Consider the following 24,756-nt stretch of genomic DNA (forward strand, 5'->3'; position numbering starts at 1 on the left):
GAGGGAGGGACAGAGGCAGCATGTGCATCAACGCGCGACTTACTGCTCTCTAGGCTACCACCGCTCTCCGCTCTCTATTCCTCCTCCCTTCCTTTCTCTCCCCTTTCTCCTTGTGTTTTTTTTTTTTTGTTTGTTTTTGGTTTTTTTTACATTTTTTGTTTTTAAGTACCTTGTTCATAGCGGCTTCCTTTTTCCCTTGCCCTCTCTCTTATTCCCACCTCTCATGCTCTTCCCCTGCAGTTCTCCCGCCTTTCGTTCCTGCGTTGCATGCTGAAGATGACACCTCTAATTTTGAGGAGCTGGAGCAGGCAGCCCCCTGGCCAGCCTCAGCAGCCCAGCAAGGAGCTCTGCCGGCGGGCTTCCAGGGCCAGGATCTGCCTTTTCTAGGCTGGTTCTTCAGCAGAGCGTTGATACTGTTGGCCAAAACTGAGTAAGTGGTACCTGTTTACTAGTCATTGTTGGGATCATTCAAAGTAGACTAAAGCCTGTTTTTCCTTTAGACAATGCAGAGACCTTTTGCATGCACCTTTCTAATACCTTTTGTTGGTTAAAGACCCCATGCTAGTACTGAATGCTGTTCTGCCATTAGTCTCCTCATTACCACGGCAACAATTTCCAGGTAGCCTTGTTTCAGGTGACCTAGCTTGGTGCCCAGGGCAGTTGGTATTGTCCCTGTCATTAGTGTTGTGCCTGTTGGGGCCAAAAAGGGTTTGGCTATATGCTGTGTCAGACAAGGAATGAGAAAAGGGAGGGATCCCCCTGTTCTGTGGTGCTCTCTCCTACTGACTTCTTGTTTTTGTACCTTCAGATCACACGTAAGTGATCCAGTGCGCAGATAGATCAAATGAATGGCTCAGAGGATGTTAGCTGGTGTTATCTTGCCATCGACTGATTGGTATGCGGCTGAGTGTGCCGATGAGGTTTGCTGAGAAGTGGAACCCCACACATAGACACACTCCCACCCTCACTGCTGTTATTGTGCCTTCTCTGTTACTGTGAAGCGTAATAGGCTCCTGACTTTTACGGCATGGGTTTTGGGACTGTAATTATACCTAATTGTGTTTGGCTTCTTAACCCCTGATAATAAAGCAAGAGGATGGGTTTTTGTTCTTGCAGCCCCATGCTAGTGCTCTCGCAGGTTAATGGTGCTGGAGACTGCAGATCATGACAGCAGCGGCAACAGAAATGGAGAAAAAGCATTAGCAGATTAGACTGGGGAAAAGGATGAGAGCTCAGATTGGGGGAGAGAATTATTTCTATGGTTACAACCGTGATGGGTTTTTTTTGTGTGTGTGGGGTTTTTTTTTGTTTTTTTTTCCCCCCCTGTCCCCACCCCCCATCTTTACCCGTCTCATCTCCTCCTGTTATTTCTCCCTCTTCTAATGTCTAAGTCGCCTTGCTGTTACACCATCAGTCATCTGTTCAAGGTTTTTAACAGAAGCCAGTCATTTTCTATGCTGCATTTGATTAAGAGGAGCTCAGTGTTCATAAGATGTGTCAGAATTGTGTTGCGTGTGTGGGAGCATGCATATCCGTGTACACATTATTCATTACAATGCCAAATAGGAAAGAGAAATGAACCTAGAGCCAGGCATAATGAAATGCTAATCATCTGTTTTGGGGGTTCCTGCTATTGTTTGTATTTTCTTCTCCTTTTTGAACTTGTCTGTCTCACTCCTCATTAGTAAAAACTTAACAGCAAAATCCTCTTAAAAACTTGCCTCAAATTTATAAGAAGCTGTCTGTGGTATAGTGTTGGAAAATCATACTAAACACCCATAAAAAATGACATTGTTAGGATTTTTGGCTGGATTAAGGAAATTCTGAGATGGTTAATACAACATGTGCAGTATTTACAGTTTATAAATATCTGTTTTTGCCTGTTTGGAGCTGGACATAAAACGGTGTTATTAGGTCAGTCTGTCTGGTCAGGCATCCAACGTTGTGCCAAATATCTACCGATACTGGGTAAAGGTATATGGGTGGCCATTGTTCCTTCGTTGGCGTCAAATGTAATCCTGTAATATAGGCTATGATTTTTGTCTTACAAGGTATCTTGGCAACACACACACACAGTATGTAGGAAATCCATTGAGGACATTCATGGGCTTTTGGAAAAGAAATTTGTGTTTGTACTGAATTCCCACCATTTACAGTGGTGCCATCTGGGTCAAAGCTTTACATGGGGGACCCTTTTTTTGAACGAACTGCCCCAGGACATGTAGCACATGAATGACCAAAAAATGTTGGCAATGGCAGGAGAAGAAGAGTCTTCTAGCACTTATATTAAAAACAGAGAAAAAGATTAGTTAGTGTGAGTGTGTGTGAGTGTGTGTGTGTGTGTGTGTGTGTGTGTGTGTGTGTGTGTGTGTGTGTGTGTGTGTGTGTGTGTGTGTGTGTGTGTGTGTGTGTGTGTGTGTGTGTGTGTTAGTTATTTTATTTTAAGCACAAATTGAAAAAAGAAATTGTTATTGGGGAATTTTGCATGTCCTACAAAAGATTTCCCCAGAGGTTGCCTTGTTTTCATCACACTGCTTGTTAGTATTACGTGTTTGTTTCTTCCTTCAGTGTACATGACTGTTATCCATCCTTTTGCGTACCTGATGAGTGCTGCTAAGCCTTTTAACTTTCTTTGTGTCATTGTCTTTCTGAGTCTCTTCAATAATGCAGTTTGCACTGGTTACTCATTTCTTTTTCCTCCACAGTTAAAAAACATGACAGCTCTCCCATTCCTCAGTGGAAAGCGTGGTCTAACATTTTCCCTCTTTTAAATACTTAAATTCTTCATGGCCACATTATGTTTAGCGCTATTAAAGTATTACCTATGCTTCCTGAAACTCAAGCAAAAATCTCCAGCTAATTACTTAAATGGTCACATTATCTGTACAAAAACCCACCCACCCCCCATCTCCCACTTGAATTTTGATGTCTAACATCAATTTTTAATTGGCATCTGGCTGAAATGCTTCTGTTTAATCTAGAGGCCTGTGAAAAAGAACTGCCTAGGGTGTTGCTGTTTTTGTTTCAGCAGTACGAGCCAAATGTGTGTGTGTGTGCACACACTTTTCTGTATACTGTATATATGGTGTGTGTGTGTGTGTGTGTGTGTTTCAGGGGGATGCTTCTCGGTGCAGAGAGGCAAAGGGAGCAGTGCTTGCTTTTCTGATTATTTTTAACACTGTGACTCAGTCTGAGTCAACTTTATTAAAGATCCTTCTGCAGTGTTTGTGAACTCATTCATACAGATTCATTCATTTATTTAGAGGACTCTATTCATAGTTGCCTTGTCTCTGGTCAGCAAAATGGGAAAAATTCACTTGGTGCTCTCGGTTGCTGCAGAGAATGGAAACAAAATGGAACATTACCTTATACAAATAACAACAAAAAAAGAGTGTATTGTACTCACACTGAGCCTTCTGGAGATCAGCCCCACGCAACAGCATATCCCAAATTCTCCTGTCAAATTATTTTGTCAGGCTAACGGCAAACATTCCCGGGTCTGCAGGTCCATTTTGTTCATGCCGTCTGTTTTGTCCTAATCATACTGCAGCAGAAAAATATATATACAAATTGTTCTGCATAAAAATTGCTCAGCTGTTCTGTTGTCAAAAGAATAATTGTCATTACTAGATATTCTTCATTCGCCAACTCCAAAGGGAAGGTTGAGTCAGCTTTTATGCTCCTGGTTTCTGTTACTCGTTTATGACGTGTGGGTGTTGTGTCTGCGTTTTGACCGACTTCATTACAGATACAATGACTGTAGGCCTTGCTGTTATGTGTTGTGTCCTTATGTGGCAATATAAGACTGCCAGCCGAGTCCCATTCTTGTTCATTAGTCTGACTGATTATTCGAATCATTGGTTGCATTTTTAATTGATTTTTTTTTTTTTTGTCATAGTTTGTTGCACAAAAGGAAGATTTTCGAAGCATTTTGTGCTCTCTGGTCTGTTGATTATAAAGAGGTTAACAGGAACTCGCTCGCCAGAGAGAAAACATTGCCCCTAGTTAGAGTGGATATGTCTCTGTGTTTAAATAACAAATTATTGCAATGCCCATTTTAGCATCATGTGTGCCAGTTTGATTGTTGAAATATTAATGTTTCAAGAGTTTCTGTAAATGTTGTTGCCCCAGGTCAGTGTCTGCAGGCCTCAACTCTCCTGCTAAGACCAACTCAATGGAAAAGAAACTGCACCTTAAAAGCAAAGAATTACAAGAAACTCAAGACAAATGTCACAAGGTGAGCATGTACAGTCTGTTTTGGCTTTCATTCTTTGTTTTGTTTTTTTTCACAAACCTTTGTTAACAAAGCTTTCAGCTTTAACATAATTTAGTAAATCCGCAGTATATTTTGTCTTCTGTCTCTGTTATTCTGGCAAACTCAAAATGCTCCTTTGATAAGCAAATAAATAACATTAACATATTCTGGAAAAAAGGCTTTTTATTTTTAGACAAACTGTGAAATTGGGCTTCCATAGTTTGAAACTTTGTTTTGAGCAACATCACTTCATTATTCTGGATTTTATTAGCAGATTTCTTGTGTTTATTCTGGCTGACTGGCCTAACACAGATCAAGGAAGCGTCTGTTGGTGCTGTTATGAGCCAAGTTCATTTTGTAGTGTGAAAAACATAGCAGCTTACTCGTTTTAAAGCATTCTTGGTTGGCCATTTGTTAGAAAAATCATTTACAGCTAATGGACCCCTTATTTATAGTGAAGTAAATAGCCACTTTAAGTACCTTATACTTCTGACGCAGGTAGAAGACAGCTGGGACACAAACCAGCAATGTTAATCAACCTTCAGGTGAAGATTTTAAATAAGTGATATTTTCACTGCTGTGTTCAGATGGAGCAGGAAATCTCCAGGTTCCAGCGTAAGATGACTGACCTGGAGTCAGTGCTCCACCAGAAGGATGTGGAGCTGAAGGCCTCTGAGACTCAGCGGAGTATCCTGGAGCAAGACCTTGCCACCTACATTACTGAGTGCAGCGTGAGTCATACTGTACTACCAGCATTGTCCATTTGTTTTATTGAATTAACCTCTTCTACCCTGGAGGCTTTCCATCTGTTATAAAAATGCATCTACCATTTCATGAAGATTGCAAGTGTAGTATAATCACTGAGGCATACAATAATGACTTAAGTATGACAATGCTATATGGGTTTAAGTTCTGTTGTACTAAGTATGGTAGAGTTGCAGTTGACAACTTTTAGAACAGGTTAAACAAACAAAGTGTTTCCTTTCAAACTTGGGTTTTGATTTAGCAGAAATGTTGATGGCACTATTGGCCATAGTTTTTTGAAACTCCCTCTAGCCTTGTAATAAAAAACACTCTGTAAAAATTCTTGTTTAAGTGTCTGTTATACAACTTGAAGTTTTGCAGCTTTTACTGATGAAATTGTGGGTTGTTTTTTCAATTGGAAACGTCAGACAGTAGCCTAGAGCTTGAGTAGTTAAAAAAGAAGGGAAGAATACTGTAAACTAACTTTTATTTTATTTTATTTTTTAAATCTTAGTGCACTTTGTGTTAGTCTGAAACACGTATTTGTTTGCAGAGCCTAAAGCGAAGCTTGGAGGAGGCACGAGTGGAAGTCTCTAGAGAGGACGACAAGGCCATGCAGCTGCTGCACGACATACGCGAACAGAGCAACAAGCTGCAAGAAATTAAGGAGCAAGTATGTAAATTTTCTCATTTAAATGATTCTGAATCCTCCTCCTCATCATGATAATGATGTGGTGCAGATGAAGAATTATTTCATGGACACTTCATGGTATTTATAATAAAACCGTCTAGTGAAAGGGGAAAAAATGCCTTTAAACTGCATATGCATACTGTTTTTTGTTTTTTGGGGAAATTATTTGACACGGTGTTGTTTGTACCGTTGTAACTGATAGTGGAGTCCTTGGAAAAGGGATGAGATTACTTTTCCTCTCAGTGTGTCCCTGTCACACAGGGAGGGCTTTCCCTCTAAGGACTCCCTTGTCCTTAGCGCTCAAAGGTCATTCCTGCAGATGGCATAACTGCAAGGTACAAAAGTGGAGACTTGATCATTAATCTACAGATTCATCGACCCTTTAATTAGGGAGATGATACACAGTGTTTACACTTTTTAATATAAATTCATGATTTTAAATGAAAATTATAAATTGAACTGAGGTGAAAATTAAATCTGTGCAAAATAATTTTTGTTCTACCCAACTGAGGAGCTGGATCTGGTCATTAGTTAGCTTGCATAACATGTGGTTGTTTTTACAGTAAATTTTATGTTTAATTTAATTAATTGTGTTAACCACTCTGTGCTTATTAACGTCAGGAGTACCATGCCCAGCTGGAGGAGATGCAGGTGACCATCAGGCAGCTGGAAGAGGATCTCTCCGCTGCCCGACGTCGCAGCGACCTCTACGAAGCTGAACTTAGAGACTCGAGACAAACAAGTGAGGAGCTCAAAAGAAAAGCTGTGGAATACCAACAAAGGATCCAGAAGGTATGTAAATGTGTATATGTTTTCACCATATATGTTTATAGTTCATGTCATGTCTAAATCTAAATTGAACCAAATAACAGGAACACTTTTTTGTGCTTTGTATTTTTGATCTGCTCTAAAAAGCAAAGCACAAACCTGTTAAGAGGGATTGGAATGAAACTACAAGTTGCACAACTCATGAATTATGAACATGACTGTGTCACTTTACAGAGAAGATGATTTCTGTTTTGGCTTTTGATCATAAAATACAGTTGGATTTAAGTGAACTGCATTTCCTAGTTTGGGGGCATTTTACTTGGATATCACGAGTTTAATATTTGACAGTTTTGTTGATGATAAAAACTATTAGTCTCATTTGAATCGGTACAGTCGTGTGGTTTGGAAGGGCCCAGAATGCCTCACTTTGGAAGTGATCTGGGCATGGCAGACTGTGAGGAGATCCCAGAGCAGATCCAGGGTGCACTGCTGTAGTGATTACATCTCCCTACTGACCTAAAAACAGGGGAGGGATCCTTCAGAAGAAAAAATGTGTGAAAAGTGCTTTCTCTGCTGCTGTCCTTACCCTCTTGCAGAATAAATGAATGATAATATCCATCCATACTATAAATCAGAGAAAGGGCCTCATACACTTTATTGTAGGATATTGCAGTAAATATCAAACAGGTTTTTATTCATTCTCTTTCCATCATTATTAATTTCTGGATCCAAGCTGTTTTTACTCATGTGAATCAAATATTTTAGGATGAATTTATGCTCAATTCCTATCATATTCTTAATGTTTTTAGGCAAAAGAGCAGGGAAAAGCTGAAGTGGAGGAGCTTCTCTCCAAACTTGAAAAGGTGTTCTTCCTTTTTCAAAAATGTGTACAGAGCTTACAGAACTGTATTTACCCCAAAGTTTGATTTTTTTTTTCACTTTCTAAATTGTTTTTTATTCCTTTAAGACAAACTCTGAGCAGCAGGTGAAGATCCAGGAGCTCCAAGACAAACTGTCCAAGGTAGGTTCTTTCACAACTGTCTTTCATTGTTTATTTTTGTAACAAAAATTGTTTGTTTTTTACCTACATTTAAAGACTTTGGATTTTGTAATTTTTCCTATTTAACTGAAAAAGGAAAAAAACAACAACAACAAAACACACCACTATTACATGTGTATGTATCCAGGATGAAGCTGTGCAGCCATTTCTGCTGTTGTTCCTTATTTATTCAGCAGAATTGCTTTTGGTTTTTTTTGTTTGTTATGTTTTCTCTTTGTCCTAGTGGGCAGAAATTGCACAAGCATATCAAGATGTTTGTCTGGGGATCTACTAACAACCTTTGACCTCCTGATTTTTTCCCCAGGCAGTGAAAGCGAGCACAGAAGCCACAGAGCTGCTGCAGAATGTTCGGCAGGCCAAAGAGCGGCTGGAACGAGATCTGGAGCGCCTGAAAGGCAAAACCGACTCTAGTGACACTTTAAAACGCCGTCTTAGGGAGACGGAGGTACCAGACTGACCTGCTAATGCTAATGCTAATGCTTTCTAATCCTATGTTAAATAACCTTTTTGACAGTTGGACTACCCTGCAATTTTCTGTGTAATTAGCCTTGCTACATTTTTGTTGTGTAAGCAGGAGGGCAGGAAGACACTTGAGAATCAGGTAAAAAGGCTGGAGATGGTTGAGCGTCGGGAAAATAAGCTGAAGGATGACATTCAGACCAAATCCCAACAGATCCAGCAGATGGCTGAAAAGATCCTGGTGAGAGCTACAGATAAGACTTGCTAATACTCTCCATCACTCCACCCCTAACTTCACCCCACTGCCCACTCAACCAGCCCTCTGTTCATTTATCCTCAACAGATATCGGAGAACACACATGTACACACTACATACTCTTCACTTAGATAGCTGAGCCATCACAAATGGCTACTAGTCATCCAGTATTGGTACATAAATAGGCTTTAACATATTCATGATTTTACCAGAGTCAGCATGAGCAGGCATCACTGCAGTCGACTTGTGGATTTCCAGCTTTTCCATGCAAGTTTCCTTTGTAATGTTTTTGGTGGAGTAGAGCATTTTGCCTAGTTTTTAATTCATCTGCTTCATCTGTGTTTTAGCATTTTTTTCTTTGTATGTAATACAGAATTTGTGTGTATATGCCTATAAATTATTATTATTTTTGTTAAAATGTAGTTGTTTTTTTTTATCTGTGGCCATCACGTTAGATTTATCCATTTACAACTGTAATTTGTCCAGGAACTGGAGGAAAATCTGAGGGATGCCCAGTCAACTGCCCAGAGGATGGAAACGCAACTGGTTCAAAAGGAAAGGCTTTATGAAGACAAGATCAAAGTGAGTCAGCTTAATGTTTCTCAGACTGTTGTAGATATTTTAAAGAAATATTAGCATATATGTTTGCTCCAGTCAGTTTTAGTCAGTCCTGACATTTCAAATAAGTGTTGCTTTGGATTAAATCAGAGCTGTCACATGTCTTACGGTGAGATGTGACACCACACTAATTAATGTTTCCACGTCAGGTTATACATTTACAACCATATCATTGAATGACTGCTTCACATGGGAGGCCGGAATCTAAATAGCAATGTGTCAAATTAAAACTGGATTTATTCACTGGTTCTCGCTCATCAAGGTTCTTGAGGCCCAGATGAAAGCAGACCTGGCTGACAAGGAGAGCCTTGAGGCCAGAAGGGCGCAGCAGGAAGAGGAGTCAAGGGAGAACTGTAAACTCATCAGTGAACAGAAAGCAGTAAGGCAACAAAACCTCATATCATCTCAGGCATTTGCTGTAAATTTTATACTCAGGTTGACACAAAGCCATATTTAAAATGAGTAAAGGTAACTTTTTTAACTTTTGTGATATTAAAAGAAAAACAATATATGCAATTTATTTGATTTAAAGTATTTTATTCCCTTTTACATATACTAAGCATTCCCAATCTAATCTCATTGGGTAAAGGCTGACTCTTATGCATTTATTTTAAGGATTAGACAAATATATTTTTTTGTTTTACACCATAATTTGTTATAGTACTATAGTAGTGATTTTTTGTTTTGTTTTGTTTTGAAATGTACAGGTTAAAAAGACAGATTAAATTAGAGTATGCTTCATGTTGCACTATAAAGGCTGGGCTCAAGTTCTAATCTGGTTAATATGGTAGACTTGAGGCAGTTAAGAAGCTTTTAGAGGTAGTCATCTGACATTGACAGTAGACGACTCAGGCAACACCTTAATAGTCTGTAATAGGATTTTTCTGAAGTAAAAGGTTTTTCTACCTTTAAAAAAATGTGAATGTCCCATATTCTGGCCCGAATCTGGTTATCAGTCAGTGGAGAATATATCCTTGTGTTGGGATGTGATCTACAGCATGTTTTTGCACCTTCTTCTTTCCCAAAGACCATTAATGCAATGGATTCAAAGATGAAGAACCTGGAGCAGCGCATTGCTGAGTTGTCAGAGGCTAACAAGCTGGCTGCTAACAGCAGCATCTACACCCAGAAGAATATGTGAGTTAACTAGACCTTCTGCCCACACTGTGCTTTGATGAGTGTGTCCACACACACATTGACTGCACTTACATCTTTGTGCAACATGGCTGATCTGTCCCCGCTGTGTGTAAACTGTGTCATCTTTAAGATTAAATACAGGAAATGCATTTTTCATGTAGTCTTAATAGAATATACAAACCTATTACCAAAGAAGTTAGTCTGCTCTACAAAAACAGAATTCAACAGCTTACTAACCATTTGAATGCTATTTAATTCAAAATGGTACAAAGATGACTTTAAATGCTAAAATATTTTCTTAGTTTCAATTATATACCAGTTACATATTTCAAATAACATACTGATATTAAGTAGCAGTAGGTAATAACTAAGTACAATACAAGCAATGCCAGAGTCTTTAGAAGGTAAAAAGTGAAACAGTAAGAGCAAATTAATCAGCAATTCTCAACATAATGTCATCTACAATACATAATATTTTTAGATAATCCTGAGGAATTTCTCTATGCAAGCATCAAGACTGATATAAACATTATAGTTGTGAAACTAAGCTAAGGAGGACTTCAAATAAGCTTTTTAATCCATGAATGCCCATTCCAACTTTACCATTTGTTTGGAAAAGTAAATGCATATAAACAAGAAGCACTGCTTTTGGGTGGAAAAGGGCAAGAATAATAACCATGCACGCTTTATTCTACTTAAGAGGAAAGATAAAGTTTTGGAGCAACATACGATGCCAGATTACATCTTTTTAAGGGAAGGCCTTGCTAACTTCAGCAAGAACATGGCAAACTACATTTTGTGTGCATTACTGCAGCATAGCTCTGCCATAAAATTATAAAACTCTGGCCTGCCTGTGCTTTGGCCTGCAGCGCGAATGGAATATTTTCCTGCACTGTGTTGTTGCAGCACGGGGGAAAAATATGCTTATTATATTATTAAATATGCTTCTCAGGTTCAACATTTGATAACTTGGCTTTGTAGTGTTTTCAAGGAAATATCAGGTTTACATTATTCACATTAATTGCAAATTTGAAAAAAAAAAATGCAATTAATGTAAATAATGGGAAATTAATTTGCACATTTAATAGAATGAAAATGATTGCATTGTGCTTTTCTTTATATTTTACATCGTATCACGCTTGTTTATTACAATTAGAGATGCACAGACTCTAAATTTCTGTCTAATATGGATTTTTAAGATAATAATTAGTCTAATGGCAGGTACCGATGTTTTAAATTGCTGCACTGTTCATTTTGTATTAGTGCAATTAAATTGTTTACACATTAAGCTCCAACTTTTGTTTTACGAATATAAATTCAAAACAGGAGATGTAATTGGCATTTGTTTGTATTTTTGTCAGGAAAGCCCAGGAAGAAATGATCTCAGAGCTTCGACAGCAAAAGTTTTATTTGGAGTCTCAGGCAGGCAAGCTTGAGGCCCAAAATGCCAAACTAGAGGAACACCTGGAGAAGATGAGTCAACAGGAGCAAACCAAGAGAACCCGGCTGCTGGAGCTGGAGAGCAGGCTGCGGGAGGTGAGGCAACAGGAGGCCGAGAGACAGTGCAAAATCTGTTCAAGCTCAAGATTAACTAATTCACTTTAGCCGACACACAGTGTAGCCTTACTATCCACAAAAGGGATTAGGGCAGCTGATCAGCAAGCGAGCTCAGATGCTTTTCAGATAAACGGCTAATTAAAAACAGATCTGTAATGGCACTCTTTACAAAATTGCAGTTCTCTTCCTGTATCATCTCTGGAGCAGTGCTGTTTATTAGCTAACAACAGATAAAATCCTAAACCATAAGAAAATGAAGCAGGACCAGAAGTTCTGGCATGGACAGTCAACATTTTACCCTCAAACTGGATGACTGATAATTGCTTGCAAGCATTAAACTCAAGTTATACTCGTATGTATGTAATGTTTTCAGTCACTGAGAAGCGCACCCCTCAATTTCATGATGTCTTTATGAACCCATTGCAAATCTGCTCTATAAAAAGAAGTCCCGGCTTAATTTTGAGGAACACAATGCCCCCTTTCTTCTGAACGCTCTCACCCCCCAGTGTGCTTGTCTGTCGACGCTCCTGGTCGACAGCCTGCTGACTGGATGTCATATTCTACCTCCACACGGTCTTCTCTACTGAGACATGATACACAGATTGGCACTAATTGCTGGCCTCTCTGCACCCTCGCTTAAACACATACACACTGTCCTCACACACACAAATATGTACTTCAGTTGTGATCGGCCGTTCCATCTGTCAAACACTTATGAAACAGCTAAATGAACCCTTGTGTATTTTTCAGCAGACTGAATTTCTGTACTTGCCAGTAAGAAGTGCAGAACCTGAGATTAACTAAAAGTGCATATTAATTCCAGCAGTCTTTCATTAGTAGCACTCTGCTTTCCTAACAGTGTGATTAAGGTTAAAGTTATGCTGAAAATGATATTCAAATACAAAGTGTTAAAGGTTCGATTTGTTCAATATCAACGCAGTATTCACACTAACCCTCTCTGTGTTGTAGATGGGCCTAGAACATGAAGAGGAGAAACTGGAGATCAAGAGGCAGGTGTCAGAGTTGACCCTGTCCCTGCAGGAGCGTGAGTCCCAAATCAGCAGCCTACAGGCTGCACGTCTTGCATTAGAGAGTCAGCTGCAGCAAGCTAAGACTGAGCTGGAAGAGACAACTGCTGAGGCTGAGGAGGAGATCACGGCCCTCAGGGTAAGACGAGCAAGAGGAAGCACACGTGTATGCATTCACAGTCACCCAAAGTAATGGTAGTATTCACCATTTCCTATATATGGAAGCCTGTATTATTAATACAATAATAACCTTTTTTTATAGTGCTGTTAGTATGAAAGGCATTCTTTACGATTACACAATATGCATACTCAGATTTGCTTGTATTTTTTCTTTTCATTTGCTCTTCTTCCAGAACCACAGAGACGATATTCAGCGCAAGTTTGATGCCTTAAGAGACAGTTGTTCAGTAAGTGATTCCACAGCCTTTTGTCTGTGCTTTCAGCAGCAGGAGATAAAATTCTTCAAAGGTTTCACAAGACCCTTGAATATATAGTGATTCATGTGTAGCTGCAAAAGATTGTTCTAATGTAACAATGTAGTCTACTGAATCAATCTTTGGCAGCAAAATGCAGCTTGCTGTGCAGAGCACTCTGTTAGCATTTTACTGGTGAATTGTTTTTTGTTTTATTTTTTTTATAAAGGGTGCCATTACAGTTGTCACAAAGACAAAAATCTTTTTGATGCGCAGCCAACACATTACTTCAGTTACCTCTGAGTAGTGCTGAGACCACTTTAATTCAACTATTAGGTAGCTTCCAATTTGTGCAGTTTTTAAAAATGTACTGTAAATGTAAGATGAACATGTCCATCTATCGTCTTCAACAAATTATCTTATTTGTCATTAGTGGTGCAACGGATCACGGTTGATCCGTAATCCGAACCGATCCCACTCCACAGAAGAAAAGAAAGAAGTATGTGTATGGTGCGCGTGGTGGGTCTGACAAGCATAGTTATGACCAGCGCTAGCGGTCCAAGTGGAGGAGCAGAGAAGTTTGAGCTATTTAAGCAGCCCTTTGCTGCCCAATCCGACCGGGCTAAAGCTATTACAAAAGCTATTGGGGTGTTTAGCTGCAGACGGGAGGCCGTATTCCGTTGTGCAAAACAAGGGGTCTAAACTATGATGAACATGCTTGAGCCACGCTATGATATCCTGTTGCGCGTCCACTTTAGTGGCAAGATCGTTCCAAGCATGTATGAGCTGAAAAAGTTTAAAGTTATGGCTGAACTGTCCCAGGCATCTTCTGTTGCCCTAACTACTACAAATGGGTGGACCTCCAGGGCAACGGAAAGCTACGTGATGACATGACATGACAGCTCATTATATCACAGCGGAGTGCGATATAATGAGCAGTATGTATTATTGTAGGGCCTACCTTACAATATAAAGCGCCTTGAGGCAACTGTTGTTGTGATTTGGCGCTTTATAAATAAAATTGAATTGAATTGAGTGGTAGATACAAAGACTGTATTGCCCTATATTGTACCATAATTTCTTTTAATAATTGCGTGGAATGAGTCTTGAGTTGAATGTTTTTAACAGGCAAAAAATACTTTAATAAGTAAATAAGTAAATGTTAAATTTTTGTCTTTTTTCTTTTTTGCTGATCCGATAATTGATCCAATCCGTGACTTAAAACCGTGATCCGATCTGAACCGTGATATTTTTTTATCCGTTGCACCACTATTTGTCATGGAGTTAAAATGGAAACAAATTCTTATTATGTTACATTTAAAGTGAAACAACAGTTTTGTGGTTCATATGTGCCAAAAATATGTTTCCTATTTCTCTGACTGGAAATGACTTGCTGTCACTGTACTCGTGACACCTGTAAATTATACTCACTACAGCTGTGCTATTACAATCCCACTTCCAAAGAAGTTGTGATGATATAAATTAAAAACAGAATGCAAAGATTTGGAAATCTCATAAATTTTCTATTTTATTCCCAACAGAATATAGAAAACTTTAAATCTTTAAACTGTAACGTTTTACTGTGTCATGAAATATTAGAGGGACGTTTTGAAACTAAATCAGTTAATTAAGTGGCAGCAGATTGGGTAACAAGAAAAGAGAAGCAGAGTTTTTCAGAAGTAAAGATGGACAGAGATTCACCAATTTGCCAAAACTCGCACCTACAAATAATATAATCTTAATTAGTATTGAATGTGAAGACTATGAATGTCTTGAATATCTTATGGTGCATAATATCATCAAAATGTTCTGAGAATCTGGAGAAATTTCTGTGTGCAAGAGACAAGACTGAAGATAAAAATTCGATGCCTGTAATCTTTGTGCCATGAGGTAGCACTTCATTAGCAACAGATTCAATTCCCTCACAGAAATCTCTTCATGGACTCAGGAACACTTCTATAAATCACTGTCTATGATCACAGTTCACTGTGCCATCCACAAATGCAGGTTAAAGCTCTGTAACGCAAAGAAGTCATATATGCACATGATCCAGAAATGCTGCCGTCTTCTCTGGGCCAAAGTTCTTTTAAAATGCACTGAGGTTAAGTGGAAAGCTGTTCTGTGGTCAGAAAAATCAAAATGTAAAATTCTTTTTGGGAAACATGGACTTCATGTCCTTTTGACTAAAGAGGGGAGGGACCATCTGGCTTGTTACCAGCGCTCAGTTCAAAAGGCTGCAGCTCTAATGGAATGAGAGTGCATCAGTGCTTGTAGAATTTGCACCATACACATCTAGAAAGACACCTTCAGTGCTGACAGGTGTATACAGGTTTTAGAAAATATATATGCTCCCATCCAGTCAATATCTTTTCCAGGGAAGGGCTTGCATATTTCAGCAAGACGATGCTAAACTGCATACTGCACATATTACAGAGTCGAGTTCTAAACTTCACAACATTTTGAACATTATGAAATGAAAAAAATTGGAGTTGTATTTCACCAGATAGAATTATTACAACACAGCCAGTTTTGTGCATAAATCCTTAAAATGTGTTCTTGTTTGCACATGTAAACCTTTACCTGTTTGTGCCTCCTCAGGTGATCACTGACCTAGAGGAACAGCTGACACAGCTTAGTCAGGAGAACGCCGAGTTGAATCGCCAGAACTTCTACCTGTCCAAACAGCTTGATGAAGCATCAGATGAGAGAGAGGATCGGCTGCAGCTCAGCCAGGAAGTGGACCGCCTGAGGAGGGAGGTGGCTGACCGTGAGATGCACCTCAACAACCAGAAACAGGTAACAAAAACCGTTTCCAGACAAATTGCTAGCTTCTCAGTGTGTTGAGTGTCATTCAGATGTAAATCATTTTCATGGTAAGGTGCCTTGCTTCAGTGAGACATTGCCACAATACTTATTGAATGAGCCTGTTTTATGAACTTACAGGTGAGATTTGACAGTGACACATACCAAGTGGCACTTAATATATTAGATCAGAGTTTTCTGCACAAGGCAATTCTATTTTTATACTTGTTTTAATAACTAGAGGGGTTATATACTAGTATTTATGGGAACGCTTCCATAAACATTACAACACAGCACTGGTAAACAGATCAGACAATATTAAACTAGCTTACAAACTGTGCCTCTGTGTGGCTCAGCTGTTTGAACCGGTGCACACAGTGTAATTTGCTGTTCAATCTCGTCACCAGGTTTTATTAGAAGTAATTAATGAAGTTAGCACTTTTGCTACGTGTCATGGATGGTTTCTGCTGCTGTCTAGTGCTGTATGGGGTGTTTAGGCTAAATGTCCTTCTGATAACTAAATGCATGCAGTCAGTGTCTTCTGTCAGCTTCGTGCCATTCACTTACGGTGCTGAGACCATCTCATACCAGCAGCTGGATAGGAAGGAGTGTATCTCTGAAAGAGTCTAAACCTAAATTAAAAGATTAGATGCTTACCACAGGTTAGCAGATGGAGTAGAAAGATTTATTATTAATTGCTCAAATATTGCCAGCAGATTAAAAAAGCAACAATTTATAATCCTTTTTGAATTTAATTTACTTTTCTTTTTAAACACAATTTATTTGTATTTTTGTCTGAAATGTTCAAGGCCAGAGAACCTATTATGATGCATCATAGATCATTCTATTTTAATACTTTTATCATGTGCTGTAAGTGAAAATGCATAGAGACAACAATCACGTGGTATTGCCAAATGCTGAGAAAGATGTTCTCTTCAGTCTGTTATTTCATTTATGCTCTCAGAACATTGAGACACTGAAGACCACATGCAGCATGTTGGAGGAGCAGGTGGTGGAGCTGGAGTCCCTAAACGATGAGTTGCTGGAGAAGGAGAGGCAGTGGGAGGCTTGGAGAGCAGCTCTGGAAGATGAAAAAAGCCAAGCTGAGAGACGCTCCAGGGACATGCAAAGACTGCTGGACAATGAGAAGCAGAACAGGTGACATTCCTAAATTTATATTTACGCTTATTACATAGAAAGTGGTCATTGTATGTCATTTCTATTTATAAATTAGTGTATTACAGTCATAACACTTTATTGTTGTGTTCAAAGGCTGCGTGCAGACCAGCGCAGCACTGAGTCTCGCCAGGCAGTAGAGCTGGCAGTCAAAGAGCATAAGGCTGAGATCTTGGCCTTACAACAGGCTTTGAAGGAGCAAAGACTAAAGGCTGAAAGTCTATCTGATACTGTGAGTCTGTTATCCATGAACTAACTTTAACCCCACCTTCAATCTTTCAAAAATATGGTTTGACTTGTAGCTGGGATGAATTAGAGGTTAACAGGCACTCACATGTTCTCACAGCTCAATGATCTGGAGAAGAAACATGCCATGCTGGAGATGAATGCCCGTAGCTTACAGCAGAAGCTGGAGACTGAGAGAGAACTGAAACAAAGGCTGATGGAAGAGGTAGGAAGTGAAAGTCAATTAACCTGCATGATATTTCTACACATATTTAAGAAACTTGGGTTTCTTGTTGTTACCTATTGTAACTATTGCTCTATTGCTGCTGTTAGCAAACTGTACCAAAAAGATTTGTGTGCTGGTGTTCATGCAGCAAGCAAAACTCCAGCAGCAGATGGACCTCCAGAAGAGCCACATTTTCCGTTTGACCCAGGGCCTGCAGGATGCTCTGGACCAAACCGACATGCTCAAGACAGAGAGGACCGATCTGGAGTACCAGCTGGAGAATATACAGGTGCTCAGTGCAAACCTCTGCAGTAAGATAAAATACTGTGGTCTCTGGGGAGGAGGAGTCCCAGCTGGATATTAAAATAGTGCCACTGATACCGGTGCATAAGAAGAATAAAGTAATCTTAAGTCATGCAATCCCAGTGGAAATTCTTCTCATAGCTGTCTTCAGAAGTATTTCCTTCTCTGAGCTTTTGTTTTCCTGCCTACAGGCGGTATATTCCCATGAGAAGGTGAAGATGGAGGGGACAATCTCCCAGCAGACTAAACTCATTGACTTCCTCCAGGCCAAAATGGACCAACCCACTAAAAAAAAGAAGGTGTGGGAAAATATTAACAAAATCTATGTACAAACCATGTTACATTAATAATCAGCTTCAAGCCAACTGAGTACTGTTTCCTCTCTGAGCAGGGTATATTTGGGCGGCGGCGGGAAGATGTAGGCACCACAACTAATGGGGCATTAGCTCCACAGGCCCAGCCGGCAGTTCCATTGCAGTACAGTGACATGAAACTAGCTTTGGAGAAGGAGCGCTCAAGGTGTGGAGAGCTGGAAGAGGCTCTGCAGAAGATGAGGATAGAGCTGCGTTCCCTCAGAGAAGAGGGTAAGGACAGAAATCTTGAGTGTTTTTAGTCTTTATAGTTTTTGTTTGTGTGGTGATTACTGAAGCGCCATGTAGCAAGACTAAAAATCTATCAGAATATTTTATGTAGACAACACTGGATTGTGATCATCCCAGAAAAGGACAAAAGTTCAAATAAATACACCTACCCTCTAGTAAGCCCTTCAGTCAGTGTTCTTATAATTCCTTTTCCTCCCAAACTCCCAAAGCGGCTCATTTCAAGGACCATGTAGCTCCTTCCACACCAGCCCAGGCTCGACATCAAATCCTCATGTCAGCCATTGTCAAATCCCCAGAACATCAGCCCAACCCCAGCAGCCTGCTTAACCCCTCCACCCGCTGCAAGGAGACATCTACACCTGAAGGTTAGTCATTCACAAACAGACCATAAACAAATATACAGCTCATCTAAATGCAGCCAAATTTGAACCTCAGATTCCCAAATTGAGGCTGTACAGTTTTCTTACAGGAGCATTCCACCTTATGCTAATAAATGGACTCCCCAATCACTTGTCTTGTTTACGTTGTGTTTTGTTTTTTTAAATGTGTGACCAGTTTCACAAAGCAGGATTATGAAGTGAAATAAAGTTGGATAACTGTTCTCAGAACATGTTAAGACTAGAACTCGCTCCAAACAGGAACATGGGCTGACACAAAGCAACAAAAATCATTGTTTTAGGTTTCATTCACGGCATTTATCCAGCTGACTTTGTAATCCTGCTCATGTCTGTCTCACAAAGCAAAGCAACAGTGGATTGGGCAGGTATCATTGGTTTTAGTCCAGGGTTTCCACCATCACAAAGCAAAATTATATCTTTTTATGCTGTTGATCACCATGGAAACTGAACATTTGCTGAATACTCTGTCATAGCTGTATAGCTTGCTCAATAGATCACATCCAAAGGTATAAAGAAACCATCTCCTAATAAACTTCTTTAGGAAAAACCTGAAATAACTATATTTGTATTTTCCAAATTATTGATCAGTCCATTAATACAGTGATTTTTATGATACAGAAGGTGCTTAGGGAGTACTTAGGGAATGTTGCTATACCCTATTTTAGTCTGTATTTACAGACCGGCCTAAAACAATGATTTGCCCAAATCCATAAGAGTGGTTAAGTTGGACTTGCTTTGTGTTTCAAGCTCCTTACTGTCCATGTTCTTTTGGTTTCACTTAGCTATTGTTAGATTCCTCTCCTTTCTTTCTTTTTCCTGTTGCTCCTCACAGAAAAGAGGAGGGTCACGTTTGAAAGTAAGTTAGCAGCCACTACGGTGTCTCTTCACACATGTGCTCATCTGCTGCTCGTGGTAAATTGTGCACCCACATGCTCATTGCTGTATTATACATCTGTCTTCTTGTCCACTGGCTAACTGTAGCTTGACCAAAGGCTTTTTTAGGAGTCAAGTCCCCCCCCTCCCCCCCAATCATTTCTGGAGTCATGATTTAGATAGCATATGGTAGGATAGGTACCTTTTCACCTGGAAACATTTTAATACATCCCATGCACACTGGCATGCACAATCTGATTCCAGTCAACTACTTTGGTACTTGAGCTTTCATTTATATCCAATATCTGCATTGAAAAAAATCATTATTTGGATTGCATCATACTGCTTTAAAGAGCTGGATCTCATTTAACTGTTGCTGACTCTTAAGTGATTAAGATTGTAAGTGACTATGCCTACTTTCACTAACTCCTTACACTGCCTACTTGTACTGCTTTATAGAGTTTGGTCATCGTGTGAAAGAAAGAATGCATCACAACATCCCTCATCGTTTCACCGTGGGCCTCAACATGAGGGCTGCCAAGTGTGCCGTCTGCCTGGACACTGTGCATTTTGGACGGCAAGCTGCCACTTGTCTAGGTCTGTATCCTGTGCTGTAGCTGGGCAGACTGAATGTGAAAATATTTCAGAAGATACATTACTGGCCAGCTTTAACAAAAATACTGGAAATAGTTATTATAGCATCGCCATCACATGGTGGAATCAGTCTTGCCTTCCAAGTGTTGTGAGTTTTAGAAAATTGAAAGTTGAAAGTTGGGTGTGTTCCCAAATCAGCATTTTAGAACAGTACCCTTCCATGTTTTATATGTACAGCTGTACAAATGAAATGTTGATAGATAGAATTAGGATATTTTTAATGTGATAATCCCTACCATTCTGTATTCTTGCCTTCTTTATTGACAAGATTCAGCATGGTAAAGAACTTTTCACTAAATCCAATCAGATTTTTCATCCTTCTCTTTGTCTCATTGCAGAGTGCCACACTATTTGCCATCCCAAATGCTCGCCGTGTCTTCCGGCCACCTGTGGTCTGCCAGCTGAGTATGCCACTCACTTTTCAGAAGCCCTGTGCCGAGAAAAGGCAAACTCACCTGCACTGCAGGTTAAAGAGGCCAGTGGGCATGTTCGCTTGGAAGGATGGATGAAGCAGCCTAGGTAACTATTTAAGTCCTTACTGCCATCCTGAATGTATGCAATATGTTATGTACACTGCATTGAATATAGTTTGCCTATTTGTATATTTACTCCTTTAGAAATGGCAAGCGTGGGCAACAAGGCTGGGAGAGGAAATATGTGGTTCTTGATGGAACCAAAGTGTCCATCTATGATACTGAGCCCAGAGAAGGTCAGTACTTCATTAAATTGTTTTTATTTATTTTATTATTTTTCAAGATGACTGATTCTGTCTTTGTTTTTGCTCCTAATTCAACTGTATAGTGAATGTTACCATGTAGGTCAAATTGGAGAAACCTCTGTTTTTCTCTTCCCTTCTTTGTAGACTCTGTAAAGGCTGAGGAAGAGTTTGAGCTCTGTCTGCCTGATGGAGAGGTGACTGTCCATGGAGCTGTTGGAGCCTCTGAGCTCATCAACACTGCCAAGTCAGGTACTGGATCAATACTAGTTAATCCCAGTGTACTCAATCTGTTGTAGGATATTAAGTGTATCATCCTCTCTCCAAATTTTGATTTGGATTTACCTCTCCTGTCTAAAATGTTTAAACACAAAATACAGCAAAAATGTTGATGCTTCTGCTCAGCTGTGAAATTAAGCTGCTAGCAGAGGAACAAACTGATGCATTTTTTTTTATGTCTGTGCGTAGACATCCCGTATGTGTTGAAGCTGGAATCGCATCCGCACACCACATGTTGGCCTGGCCAGTCCCTCTACTTCATGGCTCCTAGCTTTCCTGACAAGCAGCGCTGGGTGGCAGTACTGGAGTCTGTTGTGGGTGGTAGTCGTGGATCTAGAGAGAAAGTGGATTCTGATGCTGTAAGTATCATGCCTGCATATTACATACCTATGAATGTCCTTGTGTCAGGCTTGATAGCGTTCATAATTTAGGCTTACTGTAGTGTATTTGAGGTGTTGCAAAAAGCCATTGCCTCCTTTACATAGCACAAGCTTTGTTGTTAGGCCCATATGAATGAGCAAATTAATACAAAGCTGGTTGTGTCATTTTGTGTGAAAATTGGGTAAAATATTGAATACCTCCATTAAACATCAGCCAGTGCCTTCACTTCTTCTTCTCCCCCTCCCTCTTCTTTCTCTCTCTGCATGTTCTCAACATCCACGTCTTGTGTTTATTTGTTGTCATTGTCTTTTTTCTTTATATAACTATACTCTGTGTGTGTGTATCTCCATTCAACTCGGTTGTGTGAATCATATTATAGGCAGGTGTTTCTAAAAGACAGAAGAACCTGTCCCCTCTGGTTCAGGTACAGTAAGTAGCTGCACGAATGCTTGAGCTTCAGTCGACCGATCGACTGAGCATGCAGTAGCTGTACATCCATATGACACTGATGCACTATAAGTACAGTCCTTGAATCAGTTCCTGAATATGGTGTGTGTATTCACACAGAAACATATGTAGTGCATGGATGTGAATAGACTGCTGTGCACCATTTATTTGGTGTCCTATGCTATGTCATGCATGATTCTGCAAAGCCCGTGCACTGCTTAAGCCCCCCTTCTCAGAAATATGACGCACACAAACAGACCTTGAGCAATTTAACTTCAGTGTGCAGCTATAGGCTGTTGGCGCTTCTGTGTTTCTTGCCGTTTTAGAAGAAATATTTTCTTCCATGTTCTCTGCAAAATGACCCTTAAATTAAAAGTGAAGTAGTAAGTCAAATAGTTCCACAAGTGTATTTCAGTATTCTCAAAAAGTTGCATTGCTGTGTTTTTTAGTTGTATCACTTACTAAATATGGAAAGTTGAACATGTAGCTTTATTACATCGTATCCTTACTGTATGCTGTACATACAGTAAGGATGGTGCAGGGTGTAAAATGTAAATAAGACCAATGACAATGCTTTGCTTATCATTTAACCCCCATATTTATTTAAATACTTCAAAGATAACATATGAAATGCATAATCTGTGAAATTTTTGTTGACTCTGTTATTGCTTTTGTGAACATTTTTTCTTTAATTAATGCCAGCAACTTTTCTCCCTTCTCTTCTTTAACCCATATGCAGCACCTTTTTTCCTGTATCTAAAGGGATTTTTTTCCTCTCCTGTTTTGCATATTATTATTATTATTATTATTATTATTATTATTATTATTAAGTCTTATGTTATTGAGCTGTTGTGGATTATTTAAATATTGTTGAGTGTGTGGGGTTTTCCTTCTTGCTAACAATCAACAACTATTTCAGACTTTTTTGCTGGCATCAAATTCAAAATACCCCCCACAGACAGCATTTCTGTTTCATACTTTGATATATTATCTTTCTAATATTCTAAATTAAATGAATGGTCCAAATGATTTCCAAATTATTCCATTCTCATTTATGTGTATTTTACACAGCCTCTCATCTGGTTTTAGAGACTGGCTGTATGTTGTTGAACTGTATCAGCTATTTCGAAAAGGCTATGTAACTGCAGATCTAACGCTAAGATAGTTGAGGAGTTTTCTTCCCACTAAACCATAAGAACATTACTGAGGTCAGGCACTAATGTTCAGTGATAAAGCCTCAAGGCCAACATTACTGGAAAAATGGCACTGTGATATTTGCTGAGCTTGTGCTTCATCATTGATTTTAATGTATAAAGTGGAAACAAAGAGCCACTCTCCACAGAACCCATTACAGTCATGAGATGTATAAACTTGGAGGGTTTTATTCTGACCATTTGTCAACAAAAGGCAGTGTATCCTCAAATTAAAAATAGCATTTATTAATGATCAGACATAGCTCATTTGTGCTTTTCTGTTTTAAACAACATAAAATGTATTTCTTGCTCCGTAGTTGTTCTGTTGTTAGCATTGTGAGTGATCTTCAGTCTCAACAGGAAAGACTTTGCGAGGCTCTCTTTCTCTCCCTTTCTTTCTCACAATCTTTTACTGTTAGCTCATTTAGACACCAGATTCACCTAAATTATGACACATCTTTAATGTTATGTTGCTGTGGTTATTTTGTGGCAGCTTTCCGGCTGGCATCCCTGCTGTGTTAGCTTGTCTTGCTAAAGCTCCCGATTTGCAGGAAGTCTTAATCCACCTCCTTCCCCTGCTCCATTCTCTCCCTTTCTCTTTCTCTCTCCATAGAAACTTCTGGGCAATTCTCTGCTGAAGCTGGAGGGTGACGACCGTTTGGACATCAACTGCACTCTGCCTCTCACTGACCAGGTATAAAAACAAACATGTCGTAAACAGAGTTAAAAACCTAATTGGTCAGCTTTCTAGTTAGACATCACCATGCTGGATGTTTCTTTTTTTCTTTCTTTCTTTTTGTTTTTTTAAATCTCTGGTGATCTCGTCCTTTCTTGCAGATTGTCTTGGTTGGTTCTGAGGAGGGTTTGTATGCTCTGAATGTGATAAAGAACTCTTTGACTCACATCCCGGGCCTGACCTCCGTCTTCCAGATCCAGATCCTGAAGGAGCTTGATAAGCTGCTGATGATCACTGGTCAGTTAACGGAGGCCATTATATTGAAGTTATTTTATGATATTATCAGATTTATGTTTTCCTCGTACACTGTTTCAGCTGTAACTTAATGCTTCTGGATAGTGTGCATTTATTGTAACACATTACATCACATTATGGTTTTCTTTTAGAAACTGTAATGTGTGCTTTGAAGTAACAGCGAACAAAAGTGCTGAAGTAATGAGAAGATGATGTGCATCATCTCACACTTGGCATGTTTGATGTGTCATTCAGGGGAGGAGAGGGCACTGTGCCTGGTAGAGATCAAGAAGGTGAAACAGTCTTTGTCACAGTCCCATCTCCCAGCTCAGCCTGACCTCAACCCCTTCATCTTTGAGACAGTCAAAGGATGCCATCTCTTCTCCTCTGGAAAAGTGAGTCATGTTGTAACTTGCAGGGAGCAGAGTCCTTGTGGACTGTTATTGGGTCTGAGTTAAGGAGCTGAACATCACAGTAATGGCATCGTGTTGTGTGCTGCCTGATTGCAGAATTGTTCTTTCTTTAC

The 24,756-nt window shown here is 39.5% G+C and overlaps 1 protein-coding gene across 7 annotated transcripts in view; it reads left to right on the forward strand.

Annotated features, from left to right (window-relative positions):
* The window catches only part of cita (citron rho-interacting serine/threonine kinase a), a 35,873-nt gene that overhangs the window by 7,734 nt on the left and 3,383 nt on the right, over positions 1 to 24,756 (forward strand). The window contains exons 10-42 of one of the 7 annotated variants that reach the window (XM_035905133.2): positions 241 to 430; positions 4,132 to 4,237; positions 4,843 to 4,986; positions 5,553 to 5,672; positions 6,312 to 6,482; positions 7,268 to 7,321; positions 7,426 to 7,479; positions 7,823 to 7,963; positions 8,090 to 8,218; positions 8,720 to 8,815; positions 9,114 to 9,230; positions 9,879 to 9,988; positions 11,350 to 11,524; positions 12,515 to 12,712; positions 12,927 to 12,980; positions 15,585 to 15,782; positions 16,753 to 16,946; positions 17,061 to 17,196; positions 17,311 to 17,415; positions 17,564 to 17,704; positions 17,910 to 18,017; positions 18,110 to 18,302; positions 18,530 to 18,685; positions 19,551 to 19,574; positions 20,051 to 20,188; positions 20,584 to 20,764; positions 20,863 to 20,954; positions 21,108 to 21,212; positions 21,429 to 21,598; positions 22,000 to 22,044; positions 23,874 to 23,954; positions 24,098 to 24,233; positions 24,486 to 24,625. In XM_035905133.2, coding sequence (XP_035761026.1) covers positions 241 to 430; positions 4,132 to 4,237; positions 4,843 to 4,986; positions 5,553 to 5,672; positions 6,312 to 6,482; positions 7,268 to 7,321; positions 7,426 to 7,479; positions 7,823 to 7,963; positions 8,090 to 8,218; positions 8,720 to 8,815; positions 9,114 to 9,230; positions 9,879 to 9,988; positions 11,350 to 11,524; positions 12,515 to 12,712; positions 12,927 to 12,980; positions 15,585 to 15,782; positions 16,753 to 16,946; positions 17,061 to 17,196; positions 17,311 to 17,415; positions 17,564 to 17,704; positions 17,910 to 18,017; positions 18,110 to 18,302; positions 18,530 to 18,685; positions 19,551 to 19,574; positions 20,051 to 20,188; positions 20,584 to 20,764; positions 20,863 to 20,954; positions 21,108 to 21,212; positions 21,429 to 21,598; positions 22,000 to 22,044; positions 23,874 to 23,954; positions 24,098 to 24,233; positions 24,486 to 24,625 — 4,202 coding nt within the window. The remainder of the gene's footprint in view (positions 1 to 240; positions 431 to 4,131; positions 4,238 to 4,842; positions 4,987 to 5,552; positions 5,673 to 6,311; positions 6,483 to 7,267; positions 7,322 to 7,425; positions 7,480 to 7,822; positions 7,964 to 8,089; positions 8,219 to 8,719; positions 8,816 to 9,113; positions 9,231 to 9,878; positions 9,989 to 11,349; positions 11,525 to 12,514; positions 12,713 to 12,926; positions 12,981 to 15,584; positions 15,783 to 16,752; positions 16,947 to 17,060; positions 17,197 to 17,310; positions 17,416 to 17,563; positions 17,705 to 17,909; positions 18,018 to 18,109; positions 18,303 to 18,529; positions 18,686 to 19,550; positions 19,575 to 20,050; positions 20,189 to 20,583; positions 20,765 to 20,862; positions 20,955 to 21,107; positions 21,213 to 21,428; positions 21,599 to 21,999; positions 22,045 to 23,873; positions 23,955 to 24,097; positions 24,234 to 24,485; positions 24,626 to 24,756) is intronic. The other 6 variants (XM_035905134.2, XM_035905136.2, XM_035905135.2 and 3 more) reach the window with 6 other exon arrangements.

This window comes from Neolamprologus brichardi, chromosome 5 (genome assembly GCF_056152115.1).
Source record: "Neolamprologus brichardi isolate AB-2024 chromosome 5, ASM5615211v1, whole genome shotgun sequence".
NCBI lineage: Eukaryota > Metazoa > Chordata > Actinopteri > Cichliformes > Cichlidae > Neolamprologus > Neolamprologus brichardi.